General features: G+C 33.4%; 2 protein-coding genes across 2 annotated transcripts; both read right to left on the bottom strand.

The window, feature by feature from the left end:
* Positions 1-27: 27 nt before the first annotated feature.
* LOC11416615 (COBRA-like protein 10) lies at positions 28-3723 on the bottom strand. Its single transcript, XM_003596604.4, has 2 exons — positions 2865-3723; positions 28-2207 (listed from the first exon to the last, which is right to left on the bottom strand). Exons 1-2 carry the CDS (start codon positions 3451-3453, stop codon positions 793-795), a joined length of 2004 nt encoding a protein of 667 aa, XP_003596652.2. The 5' UTR covers positions 3454-3723; the 3' UTR covers positions 28-792.
* Positions 3724-5278: 1555 nt separating this feature from the next.
* LOC11410693 (DDRGK domain-containing protein 1) lies at positions 5279-11899 on the bottom strand. The gene is made up of 8 exons (XM_003596603.4): positions 11700-11899; positions 11503-11611; positions 10178-10281; positions 8459-8548; positions 8217-8375; positions 7974-8030; positions 6220-6256; positions 5279-5779 (listed from the first exon to the last, which is right to left on the bottom strand). The coding sequence occupies exons 1-8, from the start codon at positions 11826-11828 to the stop codon at positions 5574-5576; spliced, it is 891 nt and encodes a 296-aa protein (XP_003596651.1). The 5' UTR covers positions 11829-11899; the 3' UTR covers positions 5279-5573.
* Between the last annotated feature and the right edge of the window lie 1580 nt (positions 11900-13479).

The raw sequence follows: 13479 nt of genomic DNA, 5'->3' as shown, positions 1-13479 counted from the left end.
TTCAATAATCAAGATAGCTTAATCAATTTTCTTTTATTCATAGCTTCAATATTGCTCTGGATGAATTCTTTCTAGCATACTTTGATATGAAAATAAGTTTATGGTCCAAATATATGTGAAATAGAAAGAAAAATATTTAGCTCTCTAAAATTCGCAATTCACTTTAGAAGGTAAAGTGATATAAACTATTAATGAAACAAGACATCGGTTGATAATCTATACGCATACATAAAAAACTCAGATGTATAGGGTTACCGTGCGGCCATTGATTTTTATCAACCGTTGAAATTATTTTATTCTCTAAAGTGAATTGCTGACTTTATCAGGAGCGGAGCGAAATTTGGTAAATGTTTTGTCTAAAAAAAATGCAAGTCTGCCTTTTAGAAATTTCAAATTTTCAAGTTCTATGTAATCATGACATAGAAAATATTAAGATTGAAGTTCTTGGAAGCATTAGTCCCCTCCCTCACCCTCCACCTCCCCCAAAATTTCAAATTCAAATCTATGAGAAGATTTTGAAAAAGAAAATTAGGCTACCAACTTGAACTAATAATTAATACACAAAAAGGCCATCTAATATATAATATGAACTAGATTTGTATGTACTGAACTTTTAAAGTTCCACACAATCTTGTATCGATCATATATACTGTTATGTACTTTTACAGAAAGAAGCTGTATCACTCATCATTCGATCTGTCATAGGCACACACAATATCTCGATGATGAGACTCAAAATGCAGTTCTTTACCAAAGCCACAGTTTCCAAACTATAACAGCAACAACAATATCTCAGAAAAAGCGATCAGTCATGAGCAAAAATGTCATAAAAGCTGTGAAGACGACTGCAACGATGCTGATAGAAGATTTATGTCCTGCACTTTTAGTAGGTCTACGTGGAGGCATTGAACATTCCATTCCATTGAAGTATACCTTAGAAGGAAAAGCGTCACGCTCGACGTTGAAATTTTTAGTGTGTTTCTTATGAAAAGCAATCACAGACTGTTGTTTCCCTGGCACCCTTGGATCATATTCATGAGTTCCATTAGTTTCTCCTGCTAAGTAATTCATATCTTTAAGTCCTTGAAAGAAAACGGTTTTGATACCGGGAATTCTTGTTCCATTAAATGAATAAACATCTTGAAAATCTTCGAAAGCCTTGTCGAACTTCATTGCAGTGAACCAATCTTCAAAAGAGGAATCCTCCCAATTGAAAAGTGTAATCCTAGCTGTCCAGCCTTCCTTGTGATCTGAACTAACATGCCAGTTAATACTAACAGGACAATTATCTCCACAAGGTAACTTAGTCGGAATACGACGATGTTTGAGTTTTGCCCAAGCCTTTGCCTTTTCGGTTCTATTCACGAAAGGGACAAGAAGTGCATCAGGTGGAAGAAGTAAAGGTGAAGCATTAGGATTACATTTCCTTGTATCATGACAACCACATGCACAAGTGTTACAAGGGATGGCAGATTCATTATAGAAAGCCGAGAACGAAACACAACAGCGATTCTCTTTCGGCTTTGGTTTGGTAATGTTGCAAACAATTTGCCAACTAGCAACAGCCGTTGAAATTGCGTTAAGTCCAGTTGGATCAGGAAACTGTTGTGGATCAACCCTAACTGGTACTCCACATGTGTATTTAGGGTTAATAACACCATCAATTTTCCATTTCTTTGGTGGTGTAAGTGCTGTTCTGTTATTATTATCAGGTGGCATTTTGTAAACTTGTACCTGAAAAAGTGATCTTGCTTTGTTCTTATCCATAACAGGTGGTAAAACAGTACCATTCTTACAACAAAAAGGTAATTTACCAACTTTGTCATCTAACTCTTTTTCAGCTGGAAGATCAGAGAGAATAGGATTCTTTTGACAGTTTGCAATTTGTGAGAAATCTAAGCTGCCATAGTATTTTCCAGCAGGACCATATAAACATTCCGAAGGATCTTTCCTGCGAGCGTAAGCGCCTTTCAACGAGGAAATGAATTCTCCATTTGGCCATTCCCATGTTAAGTTCCAATGATCAAGACGACCTAATGGGTGATTGTTGTCTATGGTTACTTGCGCAAAGTAGTTCGATTGGAAGGCTTGAAGTATGTCGTATGCTATGGTTAGATCTCCGTAGCGACGAGGCATGAACTTTGTTTTCTTCTTTAGTTTGGCTTTTGCTTTTGGGTCCACTCTGCAACATACAAACATTGTTGTACCTGCATCACGATAATCCACATTATAAATCAATAGCAAAATCTTATTCTCAGTGCTAGTATACAACTTTATATTTCTATAAATATGCAGAAATTGTTCCTAACATATCACAAGTTGGGTTCACGAAGCCCTTCTTGCACATGGAAATCGGCAACAGAATATTAGACTTAGATCCTCTCGATCTCCATCATCCCTCCAAACAAGTCTCACGATTAATTTAATTGTTGAGAGTGTTAATCTCTCCATGGTTAAATTAATTCAACGATTGAGATTTTTGTTGGAGCGATAAGAGAGACCGGGGAGGGAGGATCCATCCGCTACAATATCCATCGAATCAAACCAAGTCTTGTATCACCCTTATACATAAACTTGTTTTTTTTTTTTAACAATTTAATTTGTAGAAGTAGTTGTGCATACGAGAAAGCATCATCAATAGTCAAAATAGGAGGGAAAAAACTTACAAACATGGTAATTTTTTCATATAAAAAAGTTAAATAAAAATAAACATGCAATTCGTTTAATCAACCATTATAAAATGGTAAAGTGGTTAATACACATATGAGACATCATTAACAAGCATGATATAATAGAGGTGAAAATTATATATATAAACATGAAATGAGGCATGCATGCATGAAGAGATAATAAATATAAAATACCTTGACGACTAGGGTTGGGGCATTTGAAGCCATCATTAACAAGCTTAATAGTTTTAGGCATAGGTTTACCACTTTTACCAAGTCCAAACTGAGTCCCACTCATCTGAATCCTAACAGCGATTTGATTCCAATCATTAGCTGTTGAAATTGCAGTCTTCAAATCCATCATAGCACTCCCAGCAATTGTAGTGCCATTCCCTACCTCAGCCGGAAAATCTTCCGAGTCAACCGGAACAGCCCCATCGGCTGAAACAAGAACCTCCTTATGCTGAAACCCAATATACATCTGCCAACCTTTCAATTCCTCATCTCCAACATTCGTCAATGACGCTTCAGCTTTAAACGCCCACGCTTGTTTCGCCACATTTTTTACGTGGGGCCATTCCTTCTCCCTTGAATTCAAACTATAGGTTAGAAATATTCCGTTGCAGGTGTCAAGACCCTTAGGTGGTGGTGGTGGTGTTGCTACGTCATAGTCGTCAAATTGTCCATGACAAATTTCCAAACCCGAAAACACAAATACACACGACAACAACAATAATAAAAGTGTTTGGTAAGAGGAAGTTTTACCTTCCTTAAAAAATTTCATTCTTGTCTTGTTACCTTGGAAACAACAATCAATATTGTTTTTATTTATTTAATCTTTCTATAGTTTTTTTGGTTTTGTGTGTGTAAAGAGGATGATGATAGTTAAGAAGGTCGGCCGCGGTAATACGCCGCGGCTGAACAGGAAGGAAACTTGAGGGAGAAGAGAAGGTAATGTTGTGTTTTATTTATATGATGGAGAGGGAAAATTGGAAGAGAAAGGTCAAGATGAAAGTTATATTCCGCTAGTTTAAGCGATTGTTTCGGAGGGACAGGTAAATTTCTGTGCTATATTTGGCAATTAATTAGAAGCTTGTATTTGTAAGGTTGTTTATAATAATATTAATTTTTTGTATTAATTATAATAATATTAATTTGTTTATAGTTGTTGTAATGAAAGAAAAGAAAGTTAGTAATAACCATATTCACTTTTATGTTATGCTTAATTGTCGTTATGTGAACTTCCATACTAAATTGTGGTGAGTTTTAGTTTAGTTTAAACCATTAATAACTCTTCTTGAGAAATAAGGTGACATTAACTTATGGTTTGTGTATAAATTAATTAAGCTGAATTTAGTAAAAGTTAGCTGTTCACGGAGGAATCAAACAATACGGTATTGTTTATATAATCAAACAAAATCTTCCTAATTATAATCATGGGGTCTATATTCTTATCAACAATAAAAAGAAATAAGTGGTGTATATCAATTTCAATATAATCTAAATTTAAATTCAATTAATATTTCTTGGAAGAAAACTAATTAGTGTCTTCTTACTAAAATTTAATAATGAAAGTAAGGTTGCATATAATGATTTGCGTGTATAATAATTAAATAATAGTGTATAAGTTTAAATATGTTTTACTTGTCAAAAAATATATATTAAATACTACTATGTTTTAATTCATACAAACATAAAAAAGTTTAAACTTTTAGTCTAAAAAAGAGTCAATAAAAGGTCTATATAAAAAATCAAATTATTTATTGATCTATAATCTTTTCATAGAGATCCAACTATTTTAAAGTAAGCAACTCACTTTACAATAAAAATGAAGATTTTTAATCATTTACAAATCAAAGCTAGATACTAAAAGAGCACATCAAAACAAATCACGATTGTGTTAGAAATAACAACTCTTACTTTTCTAACTTTACATCTTACACGAGTAGCGTAATTCCATTTTGTTTCATTTCATTTCATGTGTTCAATCTATAGCACTTATATGACGGATAAAAATATCATTTTTTATGGGAGGAGATATTGTCTCACATCCTTATTCCTCTTATTATCAAAAAATAATGTCGCACATCCTTATAGAGAAAATGAACACAATATCATTGTAAAAGATGCAAGAATATAAGAAATTGATTCTACTCCACTTGGGAAAACTCCGCTGGTTGTCCATAATCACATTAGAATTCAGATTACATAAAAAGCAAGTCGAAAACAAGAGGAAAAAATAGATACTTATTTCAAACCAATAATAATAAGGTTGAAAAGAAAAATGAAGATAGCCAATAATCTGTTCTAGTAACTACTTTTTAGAGGGTTGAAGCTTAAGTGTGAAAATGATGAGTATTAACGGCATAGTCTTCCAATTTTGAGTGGGAGTACATTCATTTTGTTAAAAATAGTGCAACAGTACATGCATAATAGATGCAACTGAAACACGAAAATTAAGTTCAAATAACAACAATGTAAAGGACTGAAATCAATATCAAGTTAAAAAAGTGAGCAAAGTTATAATGCATTATCCTTGCACACTAATCTTGTCTTGCTGTGAAAAGGAGACTCTACAAGCAATCAAGTTTGAATGTCTCTTACTTCCATCTGTCTGAAACTAGTTTCAAATTAATTGAGAAATTACATGGTACAAGCACACCTTCAAAAGTGCTAAAATTGTTGTGAAGCAAAAAATATGGAATAACTTTCTAAAATAGTGCATTGAGATATTAATATGTTCTCTTTAAATACAGTAAAAATATATTTTTGCAGGAAATGAAATTGGAGTAATGCTAAGGCTGCTTAAAGTCATGTACCATATCCTAATAAAGCCAGATCAGTGCATTTTTTTCTTTATGTACATCACATGATTTTTCTTCACATGTAAGCCAAAAAACCATGTCAGTTGACAGTTATCTCCTCCATGTTACTAATGTCCTCGGTATAATGAGTCTTTGGCTCTAAATCAATGAACTGGTTTGATTTACTAGCTAAATGGGAAATGCTAACCCTCCCTTGTCGCTTAATATAATCAGCAACAGCTTTCATCTCTTCCTGTGAGATGTAAATGAATTTTCCCCTATCATCCATGACACCCGAAAGCCGACCTGACACGTAAATAAATCATTATTAGTGTTTGCCCCTAGACAGCTCAAAGTGAGAAAAAACTTCCATTTGATACACCCATAAAACCTACATAGATGCTAGAGTAGGCATAAAGCCTAGCCATTTTTGTAGGAAACTTCTAAGTAAAATCAATAAGAGAATAGAGTATAGACAGCCTATAACTTGCAACAATAGGGTAGAAGTTATTATAAATAAAAAATTAGCAGTCCCAATTATGTCAAATATTTCCTCTAGTTATTCAAGCCCTTGCGAATGACATGGCATCTAATCTAACATGGTAAATTGATTGTATATGAATTCAAAAGGAGTAGTTGGTGATGGAGAAGACAAGAACTATAATGAAAAATAAACCAGGGTAAAGTGTATATATTTCTTTTGATAGATGGTGATTTAAAAGAAAGGATACACGAAAGGCTCTTACCCATACTTTCCAGAGATGTGATGCGATTGATACATTCCTGCATAAGTTTACAATGTCAAAAAAGAAAGCCCATAAATGAAAAATCTATTACTCAGATATATGGAATTGATTTATGAACAAATTCAAAGAGTGCCAACAAACTGTAAATAGGGCTCCACTACTTAGAAACATTAGAAAAGGATCTGATCAGTCAGTTTCAAGAACAACAACCAAGCCTTGTCCCACTAAGTACGGTCGGCTATATGGATCAAATTATGCCATAATGTTCTATCATAAACCATATGCTAATCCTGCTTATGATAGCCTCGTTACGCATAGCCGGTTCCAAGCCCGACAAAAAGAGAGGGCTGTGTTAGGCAGTCGACAGCCAATGTAAAACCCTGTCGAACCTCTATGACATGGATCTAACCAGTCACGTTAACACCATAAAATTATAAAGTTGTTGAGAAATCATCCTATTGAAATATGGTTCAGGTTTGATTCTGTTGTATCTTATCCTTACATAATCCCAAACTTAAGAGATTGTTTCTTGTATCCTTGTATATAAATATTCTATAAACTTAAGGTCCCAAACTTAAGAGATTGTTTCTTGTATCCTTAAGAGATTTTTATGCATGTGTATTTAATTATATGTATGTATTAGGAAATACAGCTAAGCATATTAGCGAATGTACCTAGGCTTAGTTTAACTGAATCCTAACTTGCTCAGCAAGTAGTTAGACAGCTTGGACAGCTGTCAAGTAGTTATGAGAGCTGACATCTCAGCATAGGAGTTCATTACGATTCTGACAGTGTATAAATACTTGTAATCATCACAGTTTCCATACAATTGAGAATCACAAGATTCAGTTACACAATCACTCTCTCTCGCTGATTCTCCTCATCTCTATGAATATCAACTTTTAACAGTATATAATAAGTATGTATTTTCCCTATCAGAATCTGTGATATGATCCTTGAATTACGATCTTTCAACCCCTCCTGATCTTGCGTAGACTCTGGATTGTTAAAACATTGGGTACAAGTGTTTGTATAGCAGCAGTATTAATATAAATATATGATCACCCATGAATTAAACCATTGATTATTATGTTTTCTGCCACGCGTCTCTTTTTTTCCCTTCCCCGGTAAAACTTGTCTACAAGATATCATAGTGATATCATCTATGTTGAACATTTGGTTCTCCCTAGCTTCCATTACAAAATGTAAAATAAAAAATCACAAAACACTAAAAACATCCAATGTCCTCAGGATAGGCTGATCTTTATAATTTATATTTTATACTAACTTCCAATTAATAATGTTTGGGAAAAGAAGTTAGATATTAGTGGGATGCCGGTGAGTGATCTAAATGGCTTATGGAGTATAAGAGTCCCTGTATAATACTAGTCATGTTTGTTAATATAAGCCGAAGGATAGCTCATTGTGTGAATAACTGTATATAACCAATCTCTGAAAATAGTGGAATACTATGTTCTCTCTATTACATCACCCTTTGTTTTCCCATTGTCTTTTCACTTGTTTTCTGTCAACACTGCTAAAAATTCCTACAACTAAATATGTAAGTAAAAAAGTAAAACTAGATGCAAAAGATCTATCATATAAATCAAATAAATATACTGGCATAGCAGAATTTGTTATTCCGTGACACTGTTTCTCCCATAAACTAGCAGCAACAAACAATATAAAAAAGAAGAAGTGATAGAGGGAATGGATTGGTCGATTCAGAAAAAGGAAAAGAATAGAAAGAATACCTGTGTACGCAATTTAAATTCTGCAGCAAGATCTTCTAAGGGAACACATTTCTGCTTCTGAATGAGTACACAAAATTTATGTCTAAATTAGAACAGTTATAAAACCTCCCACATAGTTAAAATTATAACCCTAGCTAATATCCATTGGGTTTTGATGCCCTATGGACATAAATAAACTTTTGACAACTTATCAAGGCAAAATAAGGAGAGCAAGGATATAGAAAGTACAAAACAGAAAGTAACCTTTATATATTCAACAAAATTGGTAAGCAAATCTTCAGTTTTATCCTGCTCCTCTTCTAGTGTACCTTCATCATCAACTGAAAATTCACCTTTCCACTTGTCAAACTCTAACGCAGCAGCTTCCTCTTCCCTGGCCTTTTGAGCTTTTGCTTCCTCTTCCTATATGAACGTGTGCTTTTCCGATCAATAGACCATAAGAAAGCTCATCCTAAGACTAAACCAGAACAACAATGTTGACTCACCAACTTACGCTCCTGTGCCTCACGCTCTTCATCCTTCAACCTCCGCATTTCTGAATAACGGTCTTGCTTTGACTGCCGAGCTTCTTCGGCCTTTAAATAAGATGTACCAAAATCTAATCAACCACTTAGACTTCAATCAACATAGATCCCCTCTCCCCCATTGAATAACAAGCAGGCATACATACAATGTATAAAAAACCAACTAATCATTTAACCAGTGAAAACACTAGTTCAAGATTTAATGCTCTAATTGTGATAAAATCATGTTGAACCAGTAACAATTAAATAATATTTAATAATTTTATATAATATACTAAAGGGAAATGTTAACTTGTGCCCTTAAGGCACAAGTTTATAAGCCAAATGTAGAAATAATGTATTGGAATGCGTGCATTAAATTTAATCTTTAATGTTTTAATGAATTGAATGCACAAAGTTTAAGGAAATATTCCTTTTTCTGGATTTCTTAACATGTGCCCTAAGGGCATAAGTTAACACTACCCTATACTAAATATTAGTCAAAAAATTATATTTATAATTTAATAGAATAAAAAATTGCATGCAGTAATATTTTAAAATCCAAAATATATGTACCAGAAATCAAATAACAAAAAAGAAAAGACAACAAATTGATGGCATAATAATCAACTACTAGTGTTGTCAACTCATTGTGCAGAGTCTCAGAACACTAAACAATAGGGTATTGCATAAAATAGAGTCACGGCCGCATCAATATAGTGTTGTTTAATCATTGTACCCATTTTTAATAATGAGTGATGATCTGAGAACAAAATTAAATTATTGATGTCCTCATAGGACTTGCACTCGCTTTCTCCCGCTTGTTTATTGTTCTGTTCTCAGTACCTTTGCTCTGTTGTGTACACAGCAGATTTTGATTTATGAGATGGGTTCATTCGAGTGAAGAGCTATGGCAAACAAAACGGCTTTGGCTTTTTAGCTCGAGAGAGTGAGCAGAAGAAGATTTCAGCTGGCACTCATGGTTGCAGCAAAGAACAGTAGAAAATCCACCAAGGAGGGTTTTGATAACACTCTCAAGGTTAATTGGTTAAAAGAAGGTCAAGTTTTGGAGATAGAGAAGGGAAAGGGTCTCAATCTCAGCCAAGAGAGGCAACAATGGAAGCCAAATCATCCTTTGTATTATCTCTGCTACCTCATTCTTCCTCCTCATTTGCTCCCCCTTTATCTAAAATATTATTTCCTTTTGTTTTTCGAAAATGTCTCAACATCAAACCATTCCAAACAGGTGAATTGTCCGTATTTACCAGCTCATGACCAGTTCCTTCAGGTTTTAACTGGTTTTTAGCAGAGCAACTCTATGGGTTAATTGTCCGATACAATTTTGGATGATGTCTTGAATTAAATATTTTTCACCAATATCTGAATATCATGTCTGTAGATAGTATTCCTTAAAGTAATCCTATCATGTGCATGACAGTTTGAACAATAGTTTGATAATTTACACAATTTATAAATGTCAGTAACCTTATTAAACCTTCGAGTACACATAACAAATTTCATTTCGAGAAACTCTCCATTTTGATTAGTCAAATTTAAATTATTATGCTCTTTGACACAGGTTATAAACACATTGCAAAAAACAAGAAGCCAAACAAATGAATATCTTAGTATCTTTAATAATGAATAAAATTAACAATAGAAAAACAAACCAGTTTGCAATGTGGAATAAGGAAAGAATACCTGCCGCCGAGCTTCCCTTTCTTGCCTTTTGAGTTCCTTTTTCTTCGATGCTTTGGCCTCTTGCTCATCACCAGCAGCTTCGTTGTCACTTTCATCTCCAGACTCTGTTCAAATGTATACAGTTGATCACTTCACAAATGCAACTTGATTTCAAGATGCAATCCATGAAAATTATTCCCACAAAGCACTACTAGTTCAACAATATTTCCACATAACAAAAACAGAGAGCCAAATAACAATGGGAAGTAGTTGACTCCACATTATGAAATCCACCCTAAACACTTGAACAAAATATAATGAAGAGGTATCTAGTGAAATAGAAAAGTAAAGGAATGTGCATAAAGATCCCCCAAACTACTTCAGTTTCAATATTCAAGTCCATCGACCCTTTCTAGTGAAATATTATGTGTTGATTTACAAGCTACATATTGTAGCTTCTGCATTTTCACTATAAAGTACCATTCATCGGGCTAATCTAAAAAGAATACCGTTAACCGGATGCTTAACCTAAATTGCATCTCTTATTATATTTATTCACCAGGGCATTGTATCAAACATAGAAACCCACAAAATAATCCTTAAACCATAGTACAACATTTTCAAATTAGCCTCTAAATAATAGAATTCATGTTCAAATTCTCTGAATGACATTTTATACATCAAATTAGTCCATGAATGATCATTAGTGAAATTCGTCTTCAAAATACCTAACATGGAGGCTAATTTGACCAACAAAATCAACATAATTTCAATTTATCCATTATCTTCATAATTTCAACTAATTTCTCTGACTAATACACAGTCAGTCACTTCAAGCATATTTCACAAATTAATAGCCTGCTTAGATCAAAAAAATACTTGAGCTTATTTACTGACATAAGCACTTATAAGACTGTTTGGAAGAACTTATGGAATCAATTATGACACATCTACAAGTAATTTTCAACTGATCCACATCAGCTCCCCTGGATAGCTTATGAAAACAACTTATAGCTTATATGCTCTACAGCACCGACACTTCTAATCGAAGGCGTGTCCAGTATCCAACATGTATCAGTGTCTGACACCAACACGCCAGCAAGGCAGAAACACATGAGATTACATTCAATTCTATCATTTTCTCAAACTTTTGTTAACAAAATAGCTTATACATAAGTTGTATAATAAGTATTTAACTAATTATGCTTTAAGCACTTAACTAAATTGATTATCCAAACAAGAATTGATTCAATTGTTTATTCTAATCCATCAATCATAAAACACCATCATGCAATACCAAACGCAAATAAAATAAAATCAAAATTAAATCCAAACAATCAAAAAACCTTGTTGAGTTGCAGGTGGAGCTGAAGAAGAGCTAGCACCAGACGCAACCGTTCTCCGACGCATGCGGCGAGTAGCAGTGGCACGTGCAGCAGGTTCTCTGACCGGAGCCTGATGATTCATTCACAATTAAACTAAGAATTCGAGTTTTAATGTTAAAATGTGATGAAATTAGGGTTTTGGATTGGGAATTGCAAACCTGATGAGCTTCTTCGGTGGAAGATGAAGATGAGGAAGATTGAGAATCGCGATGGCGTTTCCATAGATAGAGTGGGATTAAGGCTGCAATGAGAAGTGTAGAAAGGATTGCTACGAAAAAATCATCCATTGCTGATGATGTAAAGAAATCAAATTCTATCTCTGCGGTTTTGTATTCTTCTTCTTCGGTTTGTAATAAAAAGATTAAAGTAGTTAAAATAGAAAGTCACCTTTTAAAATGATACAGTGTTTCCCTCAAAAAAAATAAAAAAAATTGAGTAAATAGGCAATTACCCTCTTGAAATTGTAAGTTTCGTCAATTATCCCCTTTAAATTAACAAAACTTCAATTACCCCCTAAAATTGCACAACGTTAATCAATTTACCCCCTCCGTCAAATTTTTCTGTTAGTCAACATGACGTTTTGCAAATACCCCCCTGAAGTTTTGTAGTTATGTGCAAAATGCCCCCTAAACTTGAAAATTCATTTTTTTTCTTATCCTAATTTTTTTTTTTTTTCTTATCCAAAACATGCAAATTTGGACTTAGTAATTGTCCAATGAAAATTGATATATTATCCAACAACCTGAGTGACTATAGAATGGTGAAAGCTGAACAAAAAAGGATCAAAAGGGTCTTGTGCAAAGCGTTAAAAATGTAATCAAATGTGCTAATTTAATAGTTGAAAGTGAACTTAACAAAAGAATGGTAAAGCGTTCAAAATCATGCCAAAAAAACTTAACATTTATATATTTATATATATAAATGTTAGATAGTGTTGCAAGCAACCCTAATTAACAACATCATCATACCAACCCACCTAGGTTAAATCAAAATATCATTTTATGAGTTGTCAACTCATAAAGCATTAAGATAAAAGATAAAACACAGATATGACGAATGCATGTTTTGAAAGAAGAAGAAGAAAACCTAAATTAAAAAAACATGGATGTGGTGTGGGTTGTCGTCAAAACTGAGAATAAGTGTGCGTTAAGACCTAAAATAAAAAACGGCTGTGGTTTTTTATTTTGAAAAATAATGTGAAATTGATAAATTATTCTTTAATTTCAAGTGACTTAAAACATGGTTAAGTGGGATTAAAAAAAACATGGTTAGTGGATATTTTTTTACTCAAAAGCAAATAGATGAGTTGTTATCTTACTCCTTAATGTTTTTAAATAGATGTAAATTAACGATCCTAATATATTGTTAAATCAAAAGATATACATCATAGCTAGTTACATCTAATCTCGACAAATGAGAAATTAGCTACTCATAACTCATGATAGCTTCACAAAAAGAGAATAAATTAAGATGAAAAGAACATTCAAAAATCAAGATCCTACTCCTAGATTACTTCTTCATCTTGTTGCTTGTGCTTTGCTTTATCTCCAAGTGTATTATCCGAAAGTATATCAGAAGATGAGAGCTTGAGATTTATTTATAGTTGCAAGATAAGTGGAATTTCGTTAAGAAGAATAAATTGTTTATGTCACACATCTTAAGCTTCACATAGCAACTTGAGTATCCCCCGTTGACCTCTTTCTTAAGAAAGAAGAAAAAAATTTAAACTACCATAAGTACAGGTGAGGTTTAGCATGGGAAAGGTTAGTTGCTTTCCACCATGGAAAAGTTATTTTTAATGGTTAGATCGAGCGAAAAACATAGTTTTATCATAGACCCTCAACATAGTATTTTTTTTTCAATATTCTCTGTCACTATTCACTTTCTCTTGCACATATCTGGAAAAAAAAACCCAAATTTTCTGGTTCACCCAAATTT

This window comes from Medicago truncatula, chromosome 2, assembly GCF_003473485.1.
Source record: "Medicago truncatula cultivar Jemalong A17 chromosome 2, MtrunA17r5.0-ANR, whole genome shotgun sequence".
NCBI classification, from domain to species: domain Eukaryota; kingdom Viridiplantae; phylum Streptophyta; class Magnoliopsida; order Fabales; family Fabaceae; genus Medicago; species Medicago truncatula.
The sequence above is the reverse complement of the archived record's forward strand: the minus strand, read 5'-3'. Positions and strand labels throughout refer to the sequence as shown.

Coding starts and splice junctions, on each gene's coding strand:
- LOC11416615 (XM_003596604.4), bottom strand. CDS start 3,453: ATGAAATTTTTTAAGGAAGGTAAAACTTCCTCTTACCAAACACTTTTA. Junction 2,208..2,864: donor CCCCAACCCTAGTCGTCAAG/GTATTTTATATT, acceptor ATCGTGATGCAG/GTACAACAATGTTTGTATGT.
- LOC11410693 (XM_003596603.4), bottom strand. CDS start 11,828: ATGGATGATTTTTTCGTAGCAATCCTTTCTACACTTCTCATTGCAGCC. Junction 10,282..11,502: donor TCCACCTGCAACTCAACAAG/GTTTTTTGATTG, acceptor ACATTTGAACAG/AGTCTGGAGATGAAAGTGAC. Junction 8,031..8,216: donor ATTTTGTTGAATATATAAAG/GTTACTTTCTGT, acceptor GTACTCATTCAG/AAGCAGAAATGTGTTCCCTT.